At 40.5% G+C, this 23,936-nt stretch overlaps 1 protein-coding gene across 2 annotated transcripts; it reads left to right on the top strand.

Moving 5' to 3' along the window:
* The first annotated feature begins 321 nt into the window (after positions 1–321).
* Positions 322–21,533, top strand: GTF3C3 (general transcription factor IIIC subunit 3). 2 transcript variants are annotated; one of them, XM_026048613.1, is made up of 19 exons: positions 322–590; positions 1,734–1,836; positions 4,209–4,399; positions 4,838–4,961; positions 5,384–5,575; positions 6,107–6,272; positions 7,382–7,529; positions 9,090–9,162; positions 10,130–10,216; positions 10,875–10,978; positions 11,662–11,833; positions 12,317–12,519; positions 13,053–13,154; positions 13,958–14,093; positions 14,629–14,866; positions 15,248–15,438; positions 17,157–17,281; positions 19,468–19,620; positions 20,547–21,533. In XM_026048613.1, the coding sequence occupies exons 1-19, from the start codon at positions 492–494 to the stop codon at positions 20,667–20,669; spliced, it is 2,730 nt and encodes a 909-aa protein (XP_025904398.1). In that variant the 5' UTR covers positions 322–491; the 3' UTR covers positions 20,670–21,533. The 2 variants fall into 2 exon arrangements, with proteins under 2 accessions (XP_025904398.1, XP_025904404.1); XM_026048619.1 differs by lacking the exon at positions 20,547–21,533 and having other exon boundaries at positions 17,162–17,281; positions 19,468–19,594.
* The last annotated feature ends 2,403 nt before the right edge of the window (positions 21,534–23,936 follow it).

Here is a 23,936-nt window from a genome sequence, read left to right as displayed (position 1 = left end):
ATGTTACCTCTGAGTTTATCACAACAAACCACGAATGTTACAACATTTTAAAAGCAGAAAAAGAGAAAAAATAGGTTCTTTCATCCGAGATCAGCTTGCTATGACCTTCCTCCGCACCTCACACCGATCCTGGGTTATTACCACAAGGAAATGGAGCGCCCCCGAGCGGCCACAACGGCCGCTCCCGCCCGCGCACCTCCCGCCAACGGCCGCTCCCGCCCCCAACGGCCGCTCCCGCCCCGCGGCGCCTCCCCCGTAACGGCCGCTCCCGCCCCCAACGGTCGGCGCGTGTCGGGGGCCGCTGGTGCCGCCGCTTCTCGTGCGTTTTTGTGTTTATTCCTGCGGGACTAGGGGGAATATTGTGGCCACGCGGTGCCAAGGGACGCGCGTTTCATTGCCCGCGGCAGGCGCAGCTACTGCGAGAGGGCGCGGGCCGGCCGGGGCGCCATTAGCGCAGGGCCTCGGCTGCTGCCGCGCGCCGCGGCGGCGCCATGTCAGGCTTCAGCCCCGAGCTCATCGACTACCTGGAGGGCAAGATCTCCTTCGAGGAGTTCGAGCGGCGGCGGGAGGAGCGCAAGAGCCACGAGAAGGTGCGTGCGGCGGGCAGGACAGGGCAGGGCTGTCCCGGCCTGTCCTGGCCTCGGTGCCGTGTGGGGGGAGCCCGGAGAGGGATAGTCGGTAGGCACGAGGGAGAAGCGTTTTGCCTCCCCTCTGAGCTCCAGGTTAGAGCCGCACTGTCGGATGGGGACAGGGCAGTGAACCCTGCCGGGTCTGTTCACTGTACACCACAGATCAGCAGGCTGCAGCTTTTCTTTTAGGGTTTACCTTACAATAGCAACTGACTGTCTAAACTGCAGACTATCTAAGGAATTCTGTGGCCTACCTGCTTTCAGTTATGTAAGCTTTTGTTGCATGCTGCTTAGTTTTTAATGATATCTGTCTGTATAATTACTAATTTACATTTTAGAAAAACCTTTTTGGTTTTTAAAAGTCACCAAAAACCTTTGAAAAATGACGAGTTCAGCGTTTTAGTTCATGGTAGCACAGCTTGCTTGGAGCTGGCTAGCAGGTTTCGGTGGAGAAGCAGTAGTAGTGAACAGTAGACAGATTTACATCATCTTGTGTGTGTGATCAAAGGAAGAGATCCAGTCTGACTCCTTTTGGTTGTCTTCATGGTTTTCTGGTAGGAGTAAACAGAGGGAAACGTGTTTTGTGTTTAAAAGTAGGCTGCTGAAACTGCATTTCTAGGAGGAGTCCTGTGTGCTTGTCTGAATGGAGAGCAGTATTTAACTTTGCCCCCTTGTCAGAGTGCCACTTTCTCTGTATCTTGGCTTTCAAAGAGAGAGTTTAGCAGAAACTGGCCCTTGAGAACAGACAAGGGACTTCTAAGGGCAACCTTACTTTGTGAAGAAGTGCTTTTTTAATATTTTACACTGTGTCTAAAAAGGCAGGACCTGAAAGCATTTATGTTTGTGCCTGATCCAGTTAACCACGTCATCTTACTTCACTGTAATGACAAGTGAGTGAAAGACTCCTTGCTTCAGTTAAAACTAATAGTCACCATCTAAAAGACTTTGAGAATATGAATGTCTTAAATAACATTGCTTTTGTTGATGTAAAAATGTATTTTTTTTTTCTGTTTCACTAGCAGTGCAAAACCTAGTTGTAAAGATTGAGGAAATGGGAAGAAGTGATATTGCAAAGTGTATAACTAACATTGTTGATGCTAATAGGATGGTGAAAATGCATCTGCAGAGGAAAATGCAGAAGACATAGATGCTCCATCTTCATCTGGCAAAGGATCTGGGAAATCCCAAAGTCAGGATGAAACAGACGGTAAATGTCAACACTGTGATTTTGCTGTAACGTTTTTAAAACGTCATTGAAAACACCTGCTTTTTAATACCTGACTAGCCGTAAGTATCTGGCTGCTCCTTTGAACTTGTGGGTATTTAAACATCTTATTAGAACATCCCTCTTTTTGGACTATTTTGATTTATATCCACGCTTTAATTTTGTTCAGTGCTCTTTAAAAAGTTAGGTTTAAATAGTCCCAGTCATCTTTTGCAGGGAAATTCTCCGTCTGTTCCCCTCCTGATATCTCAACCATATGGTCTGTTCTTCTTTCCTCTCTGAAGTTAAAAATACATTTTGACTTTTTAAAGTTGTCTCAGAAAGTCCTCTAACATTGTTTTGCTTTGTTTTCCCCTCTTCATGTCTTCGCTCATTGCTTTGGCTGAGATTTCAACTTTTTTGTTATTATTATTCTTTTGAGTATCTGTACGAATGTTGCCTTTTTCTACTGCCGTCTAAAGTGAAAGAAAATAGAGCGCTGCCTGCTTCTGTGTCCCCCACCCTTATCCTTTGACCTATTTAGAGGTTAAGGGTAATTTCTCACCTTTCTCACCCTGGCTGATTTTCTTACCAGACAGCCAGAGCTTGATGTTACCTGAGGTGGTAATATCTCCTACAAATCTCTTTCCAAAGTAACCTTAGCTACTTTTCTGCACTTGCAGGAAGTGGCATGAAAAGCACTTCTTGGTTACTTAGTTTATGCTGGAGTTAATAATCCTGGTCCTCAGTTTGTGAAGTTGAGCTTGGAACTCAAGTTCCACCTGGCGTGCTACACTGAGTGGAACACTTGGAGTGCTGCAGCCTGTTTCAAACATCTTTTTAAAAGCTATTTTTCTGTGAACTGTGCATTCTCATGGGATTGCCAATGCTGTGAAATAGCAATATGCAGTTTTTGAAGATTTTGATCTCTTGCTGTTGGTTCTTGGACTCATTTTGCTATTTTTATTTCAAGTTCTCATTGTTCTCCTGCGTTTTTCTTTAAAATTCACACACACACATATATAAATAAACCACTTGAATTGCCTCATGTGAGGCAATGTGGAATGAAATATGTCTCACTGTGTACCTTCATTGCAAAAAAGCATGTCCAGAATTCATCCTACAAACACAGAAAATGAACATTAGCAATCTTGTAGGAGCTGGATCTCTGAGGTCAATACTGACCCCTTCTTCTCTCTGATGTAACAGAATTATTTCCAGCTTCTGTCTTCTGCTTTGTATTCCATTATACATCCTTTTTCATGCACATAGTCTTTATCTAAGAAAAATCCCTCCTTTCCTAATACCCTTGTACAACAGTGTTATTTCTGAACTAGGTACAGAGAACACAATAATGTCAGGCACAATCTTTAGAACTAAGGAAGCATAGGTAAGATTCGTTTTTATTTAAAGAGTTACAATTAGAAACAGACTCTTTTTCCTTTAGATGCTTTATGCTTAAATAAGAATTAAAACAATCAGATATTTTCCAAAGACTTTCAAATGCATAAGCTCTGATGCAGTAACAAGATGCTTGTTTGCAGGAGTGTGCTACCATAAACAATACCTGATAGATCATTCTTGAGTCTCAAACTTATATTGTGGGTCAACTTCTATCAAAACTTCAGAAGACTATTCCCGAATTTGATACCTTTCAACAAGTGATACCTTTTAAAAATTGTGAGTTTTAGTCTTTTTTGCATAAAAGTATACTTGTAGACAATTATAACTCTGGCTTAAGGTAGTAATGAAAGGTTGTAATTCAAAATGTTGCAATTGTTAATTTTTAATGTTTCAGGCATATGTTTTGAGCATATAGCATCATATTCTTAAACGTTTTTTTTTCCTTGGAGAAATGTGAATAATCTGGATTTTGCATTTACGGGAGTTAAAAGGTACTTATTGTCTTGGACAGAGTGGTTACAAGATCTTGTTTTAAATTGCTGCTAAAAACTAGTTGCTGCTTTGTTGTTCAGTGTAATTATCTGCTCACTTAGCCTCTTCAGCTGAAAAGTTTTATTTCAGCCAGCCAGTTCAGTGGCTGAAAATTGCTTAATACACTTCTTGTATGGATTGAGGGGAAATATGTTGAATAAACTGCTGCTTTGTTCAGTATGTTCCTCCATGCTCTTATTTCAAGAATCCCAGAAATGATAGAGCCTGGGAGATACTAAGCATTGGTAATGAATAGCACAGAGTATTCTAGGCAAAGAGACCGTTGAAAGCTCTTCATTTCTGCAGGCCATTTTCTTAAGGAAGTGCTGTTCCCAATGGACTATTAATTCTGAAGAACTCATTTTCCCTGCACTTGTCCTGATAAAATAGTATGCACTTATGATTATATTGCAAACCTTTTCTGCTCTTTTTTCAACCAGGAGAAACTTCAGATGGCGTCAGTAAATCAGTCCATCGTGTCTTTGCATCCATGCTTGGGGAAAATGAGGATGAGGAGGAAGAGGAAGAAGAGGAGGAAGAGGAAGAAGAAGAAACTCCTGAGCAACCCACAGCTGGAGATGTTTTTGTGTTGGAGATGGTACTTAATCGAGAGACCAAGAAAATGATGAAAGCAAGTATTTACACTTTACAGAACTTTCATGTAACAACTTTGTGATAATAAATGCCAGTTTGGGTGGTTTTATTTACTTGTTGAGGAACTTGCCTAAAAGTAGTTCTGTGTAGGGTATTATTACTTACGTTGTTTTCCTGTGTCTTTGCTTATAAGAAAATTCCTTCAAATCACTGTTTGAGAAATTTTCATGTTAGGAGTACCTAGCTTAAAAACATAGTAAGTTTTCTGCATCTAGATTTTATTTATCATGGATATCAGTTTTATTGAGTTCTAAAAATTAGCAAATGTTTCAATTTGTTTAGTAAATGTATGACTTCTTTTAATATCAGTAGTACTGATACGGTTTGATATCAGACTCTGTAAAAAGCAAATGTAATAGTTTCTGAATTTGGGCACAACTGAAATATATAGAAACATTATTCTGTTTCTTTTTAGGAGAAAAGACCTCGCAGCAAACTCCCTCGTGCCTTGAGGGGTCTAATGGGAGAAGCCAATATCAGATTTGCTCGAGGAGAGCGGGAGGAGGCTATTCTAATGTGCATGGAAATCATTCGACAAGGTATTTTAGAGCACTAATAATCTTTTGTTTTAAGAATGGGGTGAGGTTGCTGTGTAAATCAAGAAATTCAGTGTGGTTTCACTGATGATAAAAATCTTCAAGGAAAGTGATCAAACGTGTGGTGGAATTAGCAACAAGTTCAGTGTATTTGCTTTTTAGTTTTGTGTATAAAAAAAAAATACCCTAATTCTGCAGTGGCCTGGGCCTTTTCTTAATTTATTTTATTGCTTTTGTAAAATAAAGGCTATCAGCTTATATACAAAAAGGAACTGGAAGCTTAGCTGAAAATTTCTCATGCATTTTAGCATAATTGTATCAGAGTAATGTTGCTGTTTCAGATAATTTCAATGAAAGAAGAGTCATTTGCTTTCAAGTTGTTTTCAAAATGATAATTCTTAATTGTTCTTTTTATTTTATAATAGCTCCTCTTGCTCATGAGCCATTTTCCACTCTTGCCATGATCTATGAAGACCAGGGTGATATGGAGAAGTCCTTGCAGTTTGAACTGATTGCAGCTCACTTAAATCCTAGTGACACTGAAGAGTGGGTTAGATTAGCAGAAATGTCACTAGAACAGGACAATATTAAACAAGCTATATTTTGCTACACCAAAGGTAATGTAGCAACTCTTTTAACATTTTAAAATGGATGTTAGGTGGTAATGTCTAAATGACAATCATTTCATTTTTGTTTTGCTTTGTTTTTTTTGTTTTTTTTTTTTTTTAATTTAATTTACTTCACTTTGCCAAGATTTTAGTACCTCCTGTACCTCATGTTCAGATTTTGAGAAATGAATCTCTTTAATAGGGAATGTTCTTATGAAAAGCTTGTGGTGTAATAACATGGCCATAAATATTCAGTGGGCAAGTTAAAAAATATGCTATGATTTGGGGGAAGAAGAGCCTCTTAGTTTATTGCATTTCACCAGTAGCATATATATGTTACATAATCTGGGTTACTTCTTTCAGGATTAAATACTTTGGGGATTCTTTGGGAGTAAACATTTCTTTTTCCTGTTAGCTCGTCTGTGTCCCCAGAAGATGCAGGTGTTTGCTTTGGCAGCTGGGTAGCAAGGCATGACGGGTACAGAATGCGTTGTTGCCTTTTTGTGAGCTAACCAACCACTGTGTTTTCCTATGTCGTAGCTCTGAAGTACGACGCGACCAACGTGCGCTACCTGTGGGAGAGATCGAGCTTGTACGAACAGCTGGGCGAGCATAAGATGGCGATGGACGGCTACAGACGGATCTTGAACCTCCTGTCTCCCTCCGACGGAGAGCGCTTCATGCAGTTGGCTAGAGACATGGCCAAGTGAGTTGGAATTAGGAGTATGATGTCTTTTTTGATTCAGTTTTCCAGAGTTTCTCAAAAACTGCTGCTGCTGAGCTTTGCAGCTGATTCAGGCCCGCTGAAATCAAAGACTACAACATTACAGACCCACACAGATGCATTGATGTGCATCCCCAGCTGTCATGAGCTTTCCATAATTTGATGCCAGTTATCCAGGATAAATGAATTGTCTTGTATTCTTTCGAGTAAGAGAATAAACTGTAAATACGGATTACTGAAAGAATAGCTATGATGTAAAATCGTATAGGACTGTGACACATGTTTATTTCTGCATAATATCACTTAGAGACCTGGAATCTTGTTGCCACCTTCTTCACGTGTTTGCAGAGCCATCTCTGCTTGCTTTGTAGAAAAGTTAAGTGCTTAACTTGTTTGTATAAAATAGCTCAATTAAACCACTAAACTTATTGTTTGGCAAAAAAGTTGATATTTTAGATTGTGATTCATCCATGGAGGAAGTGCAAATCTATCCTTTCCCTGTTTCTGTTGGTAGAAGCAGGTCAAGTCATAGAATCTTGCCTCAAGCAGAGGAGGCTTAAGCTTAAAGCTTAACTCTATATAACATAGTCATATAACGTAGTTTTTACTGTCTTGTACATAAGTTGTAGAAAGCTGCTTCAGTGACAGCTATTAAACCAGCTGGTGTTCTTGGTTGTGAGATGCTGCCAAAAAAATGCAAAGAATTGTATTTTACAATATTATGGGAGCTTTTTCTGCAACCAGGTTAATCCAATACATTGTTGAAACTTGAAGTAAAGAGGATACGATATTGTAATGAAAACTTGGTAATGTGCCCACAGGTAGAGGAAATATTGGTGGTAATTTCATGTATTAATGTATAAATTAATAATTTGAGGTAATTAACGTATAAAATGATTGCAAGTTGTGTTTAAAGGAAAAAAAACCTCTTTTTTCCTATCTTTACCTTTCCTGTCGTTGTCTTGAATAAAATTTTTCTAGTAAGCAGAGAAAAATAAAAGTGAAGAAATATGAAAATATTTTTGCTAGGAGTCAAAATACAAAGTATCAGTTATTTTGAATAATGACGATCTCCTATCTGCATTTTACAGAAGTTATTATGAAGCCAATGATGCTACCTCTGCTATCGAGATAGTAGAAGAAGCTTTTACCAAGCACCAGAGCCTTGTCTCCATGGAAGATGTTAACATAGCAGCTGAACTATATATTTCTTCCAAACAGTATGACAAAGCATTGGCGGTATGAGAACTAACTGCGTTTGTGTCTAGCATTCAGCACCTCTTTGCCCATTGAGATGAACATCTTATATTCCTGTAGGCCTGTAGCAACAGAATTGATCACATACTGAATACCTTCTACTAGTTTGGTGTAATTATCAATGAAATTAGAAGCTTGATTTAATAAATTGGGGATGTGTGTTGTGCTAGGTGGAAAGGTTTAGAGTCCTTTGCCCTCCTCTGTCATTGCCATGATCTAAGTAGCTGGAGAAGACCTGCAAGTAGTATCTGTGTGTCTGTTGTACCACCAGCACCAAGTGCTTTCTGAGGTGAATGTTTTAAAAAAAAAGAAAAAAAAAAGACTGAAATGTCTAATGGTTCAAAACTAGATCCTTAACGCTTTACCTGGCCTACTTTTATTTGTATTAATCATTTTAGACTTTAAATATCAAGCCCTCATTTTTAAGGCAAGTTTCTCATTGACTTGGTCTAGCTTTGAGAGGAAGGAATTTAGCATCTGACCCTTATTATAAATTTCCCAGATTAAGGAGACACTAATAGCTGGGACTCTCTTTTTTGAAGGTTATGTTCTTATTTGCTGATAATAAGGGTTTTTTTCTCATTCTTTTCATAAGATTTCATTTAGATCTGATTCTGTCAGTATAAAACAACTTTAGTCTGCAGACAATTCCTGTAGTTCTTCTCTGCACTTACTCCTTTGTGAAAATCAAATGGCCAGTTCTGTGTGCACAGTACTTGGGTACCAGGGTTACCAAAGTAGTGCTTGGAGGTACAACTGTCCCCACTATTTCCCTTGGTGCTTCCCCTCGGTTCTGTGCCTGTGATGGTGTTTCTTGCTCCAAGACTATAGGCTAGGACAACAGAGACTAGTTAAGTCTCTATTTGAGGTGGTAAACAGAGATGTTAGTTGCTTTATATCAGTCATTTGCTTTGTTCTCCTGAGTGTCACTTGGTGTTTATTTATCATTCTACGTTGGTATTAGCAGTGATTGAAATACTTAACTTTCTAATTCATGGACAAAAAGTAGCAGAGGTCACTGGGTCTTAAATCAACAGTCCTTCACAGTAATGCATTTTCCCTGACTTGGCAAAAGCTTTCTGAGTTCTCTCTTTAATTATCTAATTTTACTTTATATTAATTGCTCTATTGAGTAATACTAGTTTTAACGAGGTCATGATGTGTAACAAAGACTGATGTAGAATATCTGACTGTACGTTGCCCTTTTTAGTTGAAATAGACCATAGAGCTTCCTTGTAAAACTGTGTTTACCTAAGAAATTCACTAGAGTCCTTGGAGCACTTTGGGAGGATTTGTGGAGAACGTAGCTGCCTGCTGGTGCTTTGCTTGCTTTTTGCACCTGCCAAGAGGCATTCTAAAAGCTAAAAAGCTTAAATACTAACGCCTGGGAAACAAAAGCAGCTTGATTTTTCTAATGTTTGTTGTGAAACCCAGTCCATATTAACTCCCGTATGAGGAAGTTCCCCCATATATCCTTTTAAATCATCAAAATGATATAAGTTACTCTCCTGTGTATGATTGTTTCTCTCTCTCCCTTTTTAGGTTATCACAGATTTTGCAGGAATTGTACTTGAAAAGAAAGTGTCAGAAAAAGGTCCTATTGAGGATAAAAAAGGTAAGTAGTTAGCAAGTGCCTAGTAGGATCCTGTTGTTCATATAATATATAATAGTCCTTCCTGTTTTGATTCTTGGTTATTTTGATGCATATTGATAGGCATTTCTGTCTTGAAATTCTTCAGTGTTTTAATGAGTTGTATGGCATGACATCGACTTCTATAAGATGTTATCTGATGACCAATTAGCCCTGGTGACTCATTAGGCACAAGGACTGCTCTCTAGAGAGCTGGAGGCCTTTTAAAGTTCTAAACATTCCAGCGAGTATTCACATGAGGCCAGGTACTTCTGTCAGTCTAATAGCTTTTGAAAAAAAAAATCTATGAGCTCAGTGGCATCTGTGGTCAGGAATTTCAATCTTTGACCTGATATTTTTCATAAGTTCTACTTCTGTTACTACCAGCTCAAATGTTTTCGTGCGTGTAAATCTAGGGATATTAGCTTGTGTTTGCACAAAGTAGGCCTTCTTAGAGAAAGTTGCTTCATGAGAGTCCTTGACCGCATCTGAAAGTTTCGATTTGATGGGCTATAGAATGATCATGTCAGCTTCTTAAACAGGCAGTCTGTCCTGTGATTAAACCAGCCAGTTGTCTCAGCCTATTTCAAGAGCAAACTCTAGGCAGGTAGAAGACTATTTTGTCGACTTGCTGCTTGCATGGAGCAGGTACGTTACAAGAGAGCAGTGAACACAGTGCAATGAACATAGTGCTTTAGGAATTAAAGCACATGGTGTTGCAATTTATCTAGGGCATATTACACAAGCTTTTTGTGACCTGGAAGCTTATTTCTCCTTCCATCCAACACTACTTTGTAAGTTTTAAGTGCTTCCTGGCCTGCTGTCCTTGAAAAGATTGTCCCCTTTTTTGTTTTTAGCACCTGTAAGCTGCTAGTCAGGGTATGGATTCAAAATCAAGTAACTCTTTGCTTAGCTTGTGTTGCTGAGAATAACCTATTTCTGTTCAAAAAAGATACAGAAGCGGTGACTGAAGCTCAGGAAAACCAGGAAGCAGTAGTTGACTGTCAAGATAATCCAGCTACTGAATCTAGTGCTACAGGTAATTAATTTTAGAATTTAATGTAAGTCTGTGATTGGGCCATGTGTGCAGGAGCTAGGTTGCGGTCGTATAAAAATCAAGAATGTTTCCTAAGGGCAGCAAAATGGAGATCAATCCAGGAAAGATTCCTCGGGCACACTGTGTCTTACTCAGAACTTACTACGTCTAGCCTAGGCCACCACTTCCGTTGGTTTGTAAAAACATATATGAGTAGTTGAATGATGACTATCTGCTTGGCATTAATCTGCTCAGAGAATGAAGAATTTGTGTACATTTTCTGATCTGCAATAATTGGATGTCAATTTGGAAGGTAATAGTGAAGCTTTGTGAAATAAGCACCTCTTTACTCCAGAGGAGGAGGTCTCTGAGCACATCCTGCAGGATCCTGCAGTTGAAATCAATACAAACTTACAATGCTCCGTATTTTGGGGCAGATTCTTGGGGCCATGGAAAATAGGAAGTTATTTCTTCCCTGACAGCTGAAACAACGCAAGGGAAGAGGGAGTGCCTGCATCAACATCTGCAGGAGTGGACGGGAACGGGATGAGCAATATGGTCTCAAGAGCAGGGGAGCTCTGGGGAGGTTCTTGTGGGTTCGGCATGTAGGTTCAGAAAAAATGTGGGATTTTGTGTGTGTGTGTTTGCTTTTCCCTCTCAGCTGCAGAGAAAGTTAGCTGCCGCATACCAGAGGGGGTCCCAATAGACATCACGGTGAAGCTGATGGTGTGCTTGGTTCACTTGAACATCCTAGAGCCGCTCAGTGTAAGTAGAGACTGATGCAGAAGTTGAGGGAAGTTCTTACTAACAAGCAAAGAACTTTTCCTACCTTCAGGAGATGGAAGGTCTGACTGAAGTCTTTGGGAGGCTGGGGAATTTCTTCCCAACAGAGATGTAGTGGTTCTCCTTTGTCAACGTGCATCTCACAGTCTTGATGGAGTGAGATTAACTGTGGAGGTTCCAGTAGTGGAAATACCCTTCCTTATAAATATTAACTAATTATCTCGATAAAGTACCCCTCCGGTGGAAGTATGAGGACAGTAAATCACAGCTGCTGTCCTGTGACAAGCCCAGGACCACATTGCATGTGTCTTTTCATCTTCTTGAATACTGAAGGACAGAACTTCTTGCTTTTAAGCCCTAAAGCTGCTAAATCTAAAAGTATTCTTGACTAAAAATATTTCTTGCACTCTGCCCTGATGGGTGCTTTCATCCCTTAAACATGAAAAGGATGTGAAAAGTGACTCATTTAAGTCCTTTGGGGGTTTTGAAATTAAGATCTCTATCTCTAAAGATAAGAACTAACATTTTAGATAAAGGATGTGTAGTTCAGAATGCAAGTAGAATGAAAAAGGTAACTTCCAATGATCATATCTTAAAGAAATGTTAGTTCCACAATTGTGTGTGTGTCACCAGTGGTAGCTTATTTTTTATTCCTGTTTTTTAAGCCTCTTTTGACCACTCTGGTGGAGCAAAATCCAGAAGAGATGGGTGACTTGTATCTGGATGTTGCAGAGGCATTTCTGGATGTTGGAGAGTACAACTCGGCGCTGCCTCTCTTGAGCGCGCTGGTCTGTTCTGAACGGTACAACTTGGCTGTTGTCTGGCTTCGGCATGCAGGTGAGAAGGAGCAGGGCTGCCAGCACATGCTCCGAGGGGTGTAGCACAGTGTGCAGCCTTCCCAGCTCCTGCTTGTTAAGATCCCTGGCAGGTTCAGTACATGTCAAATGAGAATTAGTATTTGCCAAACTAAACTGGGGAGTGTGTTGTGACAACCCTGACTTGGAGGATTTTGTTGTCTTTCATGTAGTTTGAAATATACTTCAGCTAAAAATACTTCATTTCAGTTTAAGGAACAGCATTTATTCTGCATTCTATTCTGTGTCAAACAATAATGCTTTGTTTAAGTGATGCTATAGAGGCCTCGGTGCCTATTTCTGAATACTGTGAATTTGTTAATATATGTTTTGGGTGGCTAATAAAACTAAAACTACTAGTAAGATTTCTAGCAAAACCATCTGAAAAATTTATGATGTGAACTATTTTTCTAGCTTCACCCGTTTCTGCCATTGAAACGTGTTGTGCTGTGCATGACATTTCTAGAGTGCTTGAAGGCTTTGGGACACATGGAGCGTGCTGCGGAGAGCTACGCCAAAGTGGTTGATCTCGCCCCATTGCATTTGGATGCAAGAATCTCACTCTCAACACTTCAGCAGCAGCTGGGCCGGCCTGAGAAAGCTCTGGAGGCTCTAGAACCAATGTACGATCCAGATACACTGGCTCAGGATGCTAATGCTGCCCAACAGGTGAGTCAGGTGTTCTCCACTTCCAAATTAAGATGCACTGTTTTGCTGAAGACCACAGTGGCAAAAGATGCCAACTGTGTAGAACCAGGAACTGAGACTGTCGCTTGGTGAGCCCTGGGAGCTCAGCGAAGGATTGGGTGCTGTGCTCTAGAGGTGCTTCCTTGAGGCTCCAGCTTCTTCCCTGGCTGTTCCATCGGTATTTCCGCTTCCCACCTGCTTGCTTTGGGAGATGTGCAGCCTCTTGGCTGCTGAGGACTGGTGTTGACATCTGTCACTTTACATCATGGTCATCACTAGTCACTTCGTAGAAGGACCTTTGCTGTAGGTAGGAGCTATGCAGAGTCTTTCTGAAATTCAAGAGTATAAAACTACGGCAGGGAAGTTTAACAGTCTCATAGGCCACTGCTAAGATATTTAAAACTTCCAAGAATATTTTACAGCCTTATTTGTACTATATAGAGTTAAAATTGTGTTTGTTTTATAAGCTCGTTCTTTGTCTATGTAGTTAAATGATCATGCTTAATGTTGCCTAGGAATTAAAGTTGCTGCTCCACCGTTCAACACTCTTGTATTCCCAAGGAAAAATGTATGGCTATGTAGATACTCTACTTACGATGCTGGCAATGCTGCTGAAGGTAAGTTGATCATTACAGCTGTGCTAAGATAAAGAACAAATGTCAAGAAAAGTAGTACTTTCAAAATACAAATGTGTTCGTAATTGTATTAGTGGATCTGCAATGAGCTTATTAATTCTAGGGATCTGTAGCATTGATGTGTATGTCTGCTGTGTTCAAAATGGAACATTATTTCTGAGCATAGTTTTTAATACGATCATTCCAACTCCTCTTTTTCGTACTGCCAATACTAAGCTGCTTTTCTACTGCACTAGTGAGCACTTTTTTCAAACTTAATGTAAATAATGTATTTCAACAAATTGTTTTAAAATTAATTTTATTTAAATACAATTGGTAGTTTTAGCTTGTTACCAGATGAGCAAAGAATCATTAGCTTCTTCATGCAGTACGTACAGTGGTGCTCGTGGTTTTGTTATAAGTGGTTTGGACTCTTTATGGGGAGTGTTTAGATCTCCAATGTATCCATATGATGGCAGGGAGAGACAGGCTCTGCTGCAGTGTTTGAGTAGCTAAATACCTGCATATTTCTGAAACTTACTCTTGTTAAGCATATATGCACCTACTTAAAATTTGACAAGGAAATTCCAACTCCTGGAAACGTCTTTTATGTTTTTTAGAGAGTTTATATGTTCCTTTTGCATAGCCCAGCTTGTACTGGAGAATAAAGCTAATCCCATGTGGGAATGTTCACCCCACCATGTTTTTACTTTTATTTCTAAGTTGCAGAGTGTTTTGGAATGCAACGCAGATGGATTGACCGTGAAGCCTTCCATGTTCTTGGATATATTTGTGTTTGTTTCTAGGTAGCAATGAGCAGAGCTCAGGTGTGCTTGATATCCAGCTCCAAATCTGGAGAGAGACACCTCTATCTTATTAAGGTGTCAAGAGATAAAATTTCTGACAATGACGACCAAGAGACAGCAAATTGTGATGCCAAAGGTAACAAATGTTTATTAAAAACAAAGCCATAAGCTTAACTCCTTAGTTCTGAGAAACAAAAACATTGCGATCTTACATACAGGTCACATTAATGGGACAAGAAAGGCAGCAAAAATGAAGAAAATATAGCCTGAGGGAAATATCCCCAATCAAGGAAAAACAATTAAAATTATATTAAAAAAAAATAAGTTAAAAAGGGCCTTTGAAAATCATCCGGTTCGATATTCATCTCTCTCAGAGCAAATATATATGTATAACTCAGTGGAATAGTAGAAATACATTTTAATGTTGTGAGTTTAACTGATCCAAGTCTGTTTGGACCATGTTGCTTTCTGGTGCTTTCTTAAACACCTTTTTTGGTGTATTAAGTGTATTTGTGATATGTTTACAACTTGAGCTGTGCATATGCATACCTTGTCACTTCTCAAGGGTTTTTTTTATTTGTTGAGTTTTTTTTTTGTTGTCATTTTACAAACTGCACTTAAACTGTTCATTAGAAAAAAAAAAAAAAAGGCTTTACTGACTTTATTTTCAGCAATTTTTGCTGTTCTCACAAGTGTTCTGACAAAAGACGACTGGTGGAACCTCCTCCTGAAGGCTATATATTCCCTGTGTGACCTCTCCCGGTACAAGGAGGCAGAGCTACTTGTGGATTCCTCACTGGAATATTATTCATTTTATGATGATAGGCAAAAACGCAAGGAGCTGGAATATTTTGGACTCTCTGCTGCAATTCTGGACAAGAACTTCAGAAAAGCTTACAATTATATCAGGTGAGGAGTTGAGAAAGTAGAATAATTTGTTCTGTAATTACTTCCACCAAGGATGTAGTTCAGCTGCTGAAAATATTTCTGAAGCTGATGCTTTCCTGGTTTTCCTAATAAAATAAAAATTAATAATTTAAAAAAGCCTGTTGAAACTGGAATGGTTTTGTGCTAGCCTTTGATTGCAAAACGACGTGTAATGCAATCAGCTGTTTCGTTTGGCCAGAACTTTCTGTTGTCTTTTCCTCTCTTTGCATCAGATCTGCCATTAGCTCTTTGAATGTCTCTGCACTTCAGGTTCCTCTGGACTGAAGTTCCGTCACGGATGGGACATCTGCACATGTAGCTATGTGGTATTTACTCATATCTTCTATGTTTTCTGTTCTGTAGGATAATGGTAATGGAAAACGTCAATAAGCCTCAGCTCTGGAACATCTTCAATCAAGTCACTATGCAGTCTCAGGATGTCCGTCACCATCGCTTTTGTCTCCGATTAATGCTGAAAAACCCTGATAATCATGCACTGTGTGTCCTAAATGGGCACAATGCATTCGTGTCTGGCAGTTTCAAGCATGCTCTTGGTAATATCATTTGAGAACACTAAGGCTATTGGTGTTTCTATATTCCTTTCACATCATCTTTCTCATGTTCTTAATTATCCTTAGAGAGATTATTTTCCCCCTAAACTGTTTTGGTTTTTTTCAGATGTTGAAAAATGATAGGCAGCTTCATAGTGTTAAATTAGTGATTTAATTAGTATCCAAATCAAAGCACTGCTAAATGGTTTTGCTAATAAGAATGAATCAGACATTTCAATTTTAAAGTTTAAAGTTGGGGTTTCAAGTGTAAATTTTCTAAGCAACTTTTAAGATAAAGTCTAAGAGTAATAAAGAATAAGAAAGAGATAAAATGTCTCAAAGAGCCAATACAGCCCACTGGATAGTTTAAGTGGGCCTGTGAAAGAAACCCTCTGCTTTTTAAATCCAGCCCTGCTGATGGTGCAGGTGAGAGGTGATGATACAGTTGTGCTGTGAGGAGTCTGTGCTTTGCCTTCCGCACCATCTCTGAACATGGTTAACTAGAGGAGAGGGGCAGTTTCATGCTCTGGAGTTACCTTGCTGCCACGCTCAGAGGTTGCACTGTGGAGGGTGTTTAAGGGGAGCCTGGTTTCAGAGAGCTGGTTTGGCTTGACTCTGTTACAGTCTCTAAAGCTGGGCATTAAACCTGGGCGCCTGAAATGGCTTCTCCCTTTTGCAAGTCAAGGGTGACTGCTTGGTTCCGAACAGTGAGAGTTTGTTGTTGACTTCAGGGGGAATCCTCTTATCCTCAGTCTGATGACTGATCACTTGACATTTTAATGAAAAAAGCTCCTTTTGCAATGTCAAGACTATACAAATGCGTATGCTGCTAGAACTAGATCTCAGTATTTTTATTTTAATAAAAAGCCAATAAGATATTTCAAGCAACCCTGATGTGCTTATGCAGAAGCAGTGATCATGACTCAGATGCTCCCTGTAATTGGGGCGGCTTCAGAGCCCCGTGAGGATCATACTGAAGAGCTTAGCACCTTTTACTATTTTGTCTCCACATGAATGATGACTGAAAAGAAGCAGTAAGTAGCTGATACGCAGTCTGCTTCAAGAGGTAGTGATTAGTATGGGGAACGTTTTATTAAAAAACAACACCCCAAAAGTGTCTACATACACGTTTCATAGCAGTCTAGCAGCAGTTAGTACCTATTACTGTACTATATAAATGCCTCAGTCGCAGACCAGGGGTCGTATTGTCCTAGATTCTACCTAGTGAGGTAATCATTTGTTACACCACTTACCTCTTCTTGCTTTTAAATAACACTGATTCTTATTTTTATCAGCAAAGGGTGTATGGTTAATGTACTGCTTAATTCTTCTAGCTAGGGCAGAGAAAACTGTGTGCAGCTGGTGTGAACAGTGATAGTTCAATCAAAATAATGAAGCTGGACTTTCAAAGCAGAGGTGTTTGCAGCAGTAATTCTCAGCACCTCTGGATTATAAACTACAGCAAGGACTTTATTTCCCTGCTGTATCCAGTTGTTTCCTGCTCACGTTTTTCTGTCACAGCCCATACTCTTGCTTTAGAACCCAAGGAGTGCTGAAAATTGTTTTATATTAACATTTTTCATATGTAGTGATCTTCAACTCTCCTTTTCTTACTTCACACTTCCAATTTGAATAATTGGGGTTGTCACCTCCTTCTCCTCCCTGCTGCCCCCTCCAGTTCCCAGATTCTCAGGGGTTGCTTCTCACCTGCTTGTTTCCAGGGCAGTATGTGCAAGCCTTCCGAGCAAAGCCAGAGGAGCCCCTGTACAGCCTTTGTATTGGCTTAACCTTCATCCACATGGCCTCTCAGAAGTACGTGCTGAAAAGACACGCTCTTCTAGTGCAGGTGAGCTCGTATTGCCTGCAGTGGGGCCTCATTTTGGAAATCTCTATCTTGCGTAGACAGTTAGGCTTCAACGTTCTTAAATGGTTCAACCATTTAAGAACTTAAGAACTCGTAGTAATGAGTATCGCATTTCAAAAGAGGGAACTCAAGGAAAGTGAATACGTGAGTATAATTTTGCACAGTATCTGTCTGCATCAAGATCTCCGGTCCTTTATGTGAGAAGTAGCTGGTTCTGCTGTGTTTGTAGAATGGCCCAGCAGCAGCTGCTAGCTATTTGTGCAGATACTAGGAATTCCCATCCCGATGGCTGTAGCCTGCGTTTTCCCTACCTTTCCCCCTAGTATTGTGTTATACTTACTATTTTGTTTTATACTTGCTATTTTGTTTCTAGAAAGTGGTGTAAAGTAGAAACTATGTCACCTGTCCATATCTCACAAACAGCGTATTAAACTTCAGATTTCAAAGTTTTTTTTTTCTATCTTCCTTTTTTTTTTTTGTTTTCTGGGTGCTTGTGTATCATTCTCACTGTAAAGATTTTGTCAGCTCTGTTTGAAGCTACCCACAGTTTTCAGCTTTTTTATGCTCTTTAAAATCTTTTCCTTCCACTCTTTAAATCTACCAGTTCCAATGATAAACCACAGGGTAATCGCTCCCCAGTAGGATATTTGAAGTCTATTCTGCATAAATGCTCTCAGTAGTTTTCATTAATGCACGTTAACTTGTTAAATTTGGTTTTATAAATTTTCTGTAATTTTGGTGGCTCCCGGATGGTAGAATATGGTGTGGAGTCTGAGTGCTGAAAAAATGGGAGATTTCACTGATTTTTAACGGAAGAGCTGTAGATCTTCTGCTGTTCAAAACCGAGAAGAATTGTGTCTATGTAAAACTTTGAAGCAGTTAGAGCTTGCAAAATGTGGCCTAATTTTATTATTTCTAGCCACTTCTGCCTCTAAAGCATCTGCCTTTCTTGTCTGGGCTGCTGTTTTCTCCTTTTACTATGTACTTGAAAAATGTCCTATTTATGCCACCCTCTGACATGAGGCACTAGGGTGCCTTGCCTTCTCCCTTCTCCCTTCTTGCTCACTGCACTGGGTGTTTTTGCATCCTGTCCTGTTCTTCTGCTCGCTTGGGAGCACAGCCACGATGACAAACTGGTGACCTAAACGATGATGATAAGATGGTGATCAGCCTGAACTGATCCATCATGTTGAAGGAGCTCTCTCCTCTAATTACCGACATTGCCTTGGGAAAGAAAGGCCTCTATTTGCAACAGAATCGGCACATTCCATGGAGAGGGCAAAATGAAATGTAAATTACTGCACAGGGCAGGATGTGGGATGGGAACTAAGCTCAATTTTCCATTCTGAATTAGTCTCTTCTGCCTTAAACTCTTCAGTTTTCCTTATTTCCTTTCCTGTTTTATTATGTTTTCCCTATTTTACATTCCTCCCAGAACGTAAAATAACATGAATTATACTCTGCAACAATTCTGCATGCCCCTTTTTCACCCATTGTTCTGCTCAGGAGCTAGCTCTGGTCTAAAACTATTCATCTTTATGTCACTGGGCAAACGCTGAACAAGCAGCAGTCCCTAATGTCCCAGGCTGGTAGGCAGTGGCATCCTGGGTCCAAGAAACAAAAATGCATCTTGCTTTGCAGCAAGCCAGTGTGGAAGCCAGGCTAGCTGGCTCCACCAGCGCCTGTTCTTCTTAGGCTTAGGCCTGTCTGTCGTGATTGGCCCCATGGTACCTGTTGCCTGTTCCCTGTTCTGCTCCCACACGTTGCTGGTGCCTCAGAGGCCAAGCACGTACGTCCACAAATGTTGCCTTGGGATTCTGCTAGTCATGTATTTTGAATGCTTTACCGTATATTTTAATTTATAGTAAAAGCAAAACCATACCTGCAGGGTGCTTCCACTTTAAACTTGGTAAGAGTACATCAATGGAATGGCTGGGTTTGAGCTCCCTTTCGCTGTCTGCTGTGGACGTAGCGGTGAAACAGCCACTGGCTTAAAGAAGTGAGATGGATTCTTGCCTGGTACTTAGGATTTATGATTTTTTTTTTTCACTTTCATTTAATGATTTTGTTCTTTATTTTATGAAATGACCTGCTAGTAACACCTTCTTGCCAGTATGTTTTATCCTTTCCAGAGGGGAACACTCACAATGTGCTTGATGTGTGAACAGGGCTTCTCCTTCCTTCACCGCTATCTGGACCTCCGGGGACCGTGTCAAGAGTCTTTCTATAACCTGGGCCGTGCCCTTCACCAGCTGGGATTACTGCACCTGGCCATCCACTATTACCAGAAAGTACTTGAACTTCCTCCTCTCATCTTAGAGGTACTGTATCTTTGTAAGTAAGTTACGAACAGAGAACAAAGTCAGGACTGTTATCTATTTTTTGACAGTAAACAAAGTGAGTCCATAAAATCTACATAGTTGAGCTTTCCTTTGACACTGGATTTCTCTGTGATTAAAAGTCCAAATGTGGATGTCAGCTGTCTTAGCTGATGCTCAAATTATCCCATGTTTTGAAGGATTTAATACATGGTTGAAATAGAATCCAAAAAAATGCTGAACACTTTCACCTGAAAAAATATATGCATTTGATATAGTTTACTTGGAGTTTATGGCACATTGTATTAAGTGTCTGTTTTTAAATGGCTATAAAACAGAGTGCTGGAACATTATGAGTAGGTCAAGAACTTGACTAAATATGTCCGGGCCATCTTTTTTTTCTCTAATAGATGTGTACCAGATGCTTCTAATTGAAAAGTTGTTTTGAGAGCAAATTTGTGCTTATTTTCAGGCATGGATGGGTAGCAAAATGACAAATTTGTTTAGAAAACAGGAAAACTTTAGTAAAATAAGAAAACGGCAGTCAGTCATTGATGTGATGGGGAGTTCAGAGCAGCAATCTTTTTACCATGTAAAAGATGCAATGTCACATCCCAACGATGGATGCAACTACACCACATGCAAACACAAATTATGATGTCACTTTCCTGTTTTATGAGTTGCCTACCTTGTTTACAGCTAATACTTTGGGTATGTAATTATCTAATTTTTGGTGACTCACAAAAGGTAGAAACTCAGAGGGAGGACAAAAAGAATACTATTTGTCAGCTTCTATCCAACTCCAAAGATAGTATAAAATTGAAACATGGTACTGATTTAATTGAAAGCAAGTCATCTACTTATAGTTCATATATACTTTGAGTTGTATAGTTGTTACATAGGTAACTTTTTAATTATTATTCTTACAGGGTATAGAAGCTGATCAGACAGACCTGCGAAGAGATACTGCCTTTAACTTGTCACTTATTTATCAGAGCAGTGGAAATTTAAGAATGGCGCAGAAGATGCTCTATACTTACGCAGTTGTATGATGAGGTTTGTGGCACAGGGAACAGGATTGTTTTGCATTAACTGCATTTTACAGTGCCAGGGAGATTGGTTTTATGTACAGATTTTTCTTCAAAATCATGGGACCAGAGAATCATGATGGTTGGAAAAGACCTTCCTGGTCAGAGATGTGACTTCTGCTGTATCTGGTTGCAGGTTTTCTACTTTAGACATCTGAAATGGTATTGCATGTGGAAACAAGACAGTCTTGCCATGCTTGAATTGAGTGAGGGTCCAGTGTTAGGTCTGCCTGGCTTCTTTGATGCACTGCCCAAAGTTAATGTACAGTCCTGTATATAGAACTAAAAGCCCTGGGCCTCAGTCTTCACGGTTTGTAAATCATTCCTAAAGCGCAATGTTCAAAGTCGCGACCAGTGGGGTTGTTGAAGAAGCCATAAACACTGGTGGTGACTCCTTCCCTACCCCCGTGAAGCATAAAATGGTTACACAGAAGGAAGAAATGGACTCATACGCGATGATGGACCCACTCCATGGTTCCAGGTCTGGAAAGTAGGAGTTCATATTTGTAGCAGGAATGCTGTTTCAGGAAGGTTGAATGAGATGTGTACTTTTGCCCTGTTTCAATGAGATCAGTTTGACCTGCCCGTCTTAACTGTGTAATAAAAATTCTGAGGCTTACAATAACATTTACTCACTCTCTATACAATAATAATTTCGCTGAATTGCAGTCAGTGATTTAAGTAAGGAGTCTGTGATGGTCTAAACTGCTTTTTAACTTAAGAGTTTTATCTCAAATCAGATATCAAATAATGTTAAATATAAGGCCTCAACTACTGATCCTGCAGATGGCAGCAAAGTAACAAATTACAACTTTCCTGAAACTGCAAGATTTAAAGAAAAGAATAACATGCTCTTTGTCTGTTGTGTTATACTCTGTTTTGAATGAGTTTTGTCGTGCCCAAGCTGCTGCCACTCGCTCTGCAGTGGTTCATGGTGCAGCACACACTCTGAGGAGCCACTCGTGTCCTTTCAAGTGCAGTGCAAGGGGCAGATGCCTTCCAGAGTGCTGTGTTCACTCGGGAGCATGCAGTCAGCAAGCCCAAGGACAAACCAACCCAAAACATGGACACAGCTGGACCAGCTCTTTCATTCCACATGTGACTCAGTGCTGCTTTACTCACTTATGGGAGCCAGGGGCTTTGGGCAGTGCTAAAGCTAGCAGCTGCAGTCCTGTGGTAATAAGCAGCAACGAATTACATACTAGCTTTTTCCACCTTATTCCCCAAACAAGTATGTTTTTCAGGAAAAAAAGAAAGGCAGCAGGCTGTATTGCATGTGGAGTAGAATCTTTCAAAGTAAATACAAAACCACAGCTGTGGTATTTTACAGCTGTTAATAACCACAGCTGTAAAATCAGACTTTGTATTTAAATACACAAAGCAACTGTAAATACATTGACCTTCTGCCAGCAGGGTATCCTTGAACAAGGGAGGAGCAAAGACCCATCTCACTCCATCATTATATATATATATATATATATATATATATACACACACACACACACACACACCCCATATACACAATGTGGCATGTATACCTGCCAAAGGAAACCAGAGGGGTGGTTGGTGCTGGCTTCCTTGCAGCACACAGTTCACACAAACGTCCTTGCAGTGTCTTGTCCTCTTGCGTTGGCACATGTCAGCGGTTTGTCCTGTGAGACAGCCTACTTGAGCATCAGTCAATATTCATTCATGATAGCCAGTTATTTAATAAGGAAAAAACACTAAATCACAAGCTCTGTTCTCGAAGAGTTTTTAGCTGTGCCTCTTCTACAGTCCAAGTTAATACCCTGCAAAGCTCTATTACAGTCTTGACTGCTCTCTACTTGGGGCACCTGGGAGGTAAAATGCACAGATTAAGTTAAGCAGCTTGATCAGATTGCAGTGGCTGCTGCACATGTGCTGGTTGGTCTCTGAAGGAGCTGTCTCCACAGGGACTAACTAGTCATATCCCATTGGCCTCCTTTTTTCAAAACAGCATGAAAGATTTAATGACAAGCAGATCCATGAAAGATGTGCATCAGCTTTAACAGTCTGCTTAGCAGACCCTTGTTCCTAAGCATGTCTGTTTCCTTAGAGGATAGGTTTAGATCTCTGAAAATGAGTCCAGACTGCTGCCATTTGGTTTACAGCCAGATTTTTCTGGAAGAAGAGAATGACCATTCCAGCATGTGTCAGGTTCCAGAGCTAGTTGAGCCTTCCCACTACACATTTTTTTTACATTAGCATGTATAGCTCCCTCAGCAACCACCGAGTACAGAGGAGTTGGCAACCAGCACTGTAAAGCAAAGCAGAGCGCAGCAGCCCTGTGCTGAAGTGGTGTTTTAGAAGAGCCAGAGGGAGGAGTAAGCCATGAGGCTGAACTGATTGGTAGTACAACAAGAATGAAAACTGTTCATGTTACAGTCGCACTCAACCTATTGTGACCTACGTCATCTGCTTCAAGAGACAGGTTCACTGAATGCCACCGATTCTTACAAGGCCTAGAGAGGTAACAGGATGTGTGGTACAATGTCAAAACCTAATGAATTCCATATGTGCTCTTAAAATAGCCCTAGGCCTGTGTTCTCTCGTGACCCAGACATCAGCTGTCATTACAACTGTCATTAAAGCAGCCAGTCCTGCCAGGTCTCCCTGTCCTGGTCACGTCAGCATCCAGCCACAGATGTATGACTCCATCTTCAACAATTCACCTGAGCCCTCTGCAAGCCCCCTCTGAGATCTGTTTTGATAGCATCGGCTAAGGCTCATTGTGAAGTTGCTAAAAGAGAAGTGATACAGTCAGCAGCTACAGGCTGTAGGAATGATACATGAACAAAAGTTTCTTTGCTATAAATAGGGGTTTTGTTAATATCTGTCTCAGGATACAAAGGTCTGCTAGTCACAAAAGATGATCGTATTAGAAAGCTCATCTCATACTCACAGAGCCCTGTCATGTCAGACAGGTGAAGCGGGGACAAGCTAATTCACATCAGAGCCCACAGTACGAGCATTCCTAGGTCCCCTGTGCACAGGCTCCTGTGAGGCAGCTGGTCAGTGCACCTTTTATTTGCAAGGTCTTGGGGACATAGATCTATCACAGGCCAAGTAAGGCCCCTGCTTGACTCCCCCTTTAAAAAAGGTCTTCTCTGTCAGCGCACGGCTCCCTGTGGCTTGAGATGCTCCCAGGGAGTCTCCTCTCCATGGCAGCGCAGGTGGCCCCGGGCTGGGAATCGCGGCTCAGGTGAGCTC

The sequence above is a fragment of the Nothoprocta perdicaria genome, unplaced genomic scaffold (genome assembly GCF_003342845.1).
Source record: "Nothoprocta perdicaria isolate Ctin4 unplaced genomic scaffold, notPer1 scaffold_11, whole genome shotgun sequence".
NCBI lineage: Eukaryota > Metazoa > Chordata > Aves > Tinamiformes > Tinamidae > Nothoprocta > Nothoprocta perdicaria.
Note: the sequence above shows the minus strand (reverse complement) of the source record. Positions and strands in the feature narration are given on the sequence as shown.

Coding starts and splice junctions, on each gene's coding strand:
- GTF3C3 (XM_026048613.1), top strand. CDS start 492: ATGTCAGGCTTCAGCCCCGAGCTCATCGACTACCTGGAGGGCAAGATC. Junction 17,282..19,467: donor GACACGCTCTTCTAGTGCAG/GTGAGCTCGTAT, acceptor ATGTGTGAACAG/GGCTTCTCCTTCCTTCACCG. Junction 19,621..20,546: donor TTCCTCCTCTCATCTTAGAG/GTACTGTATCTT, acceptor TTATTCTTACAG/GGTATAGAAGCTGATCAGAC.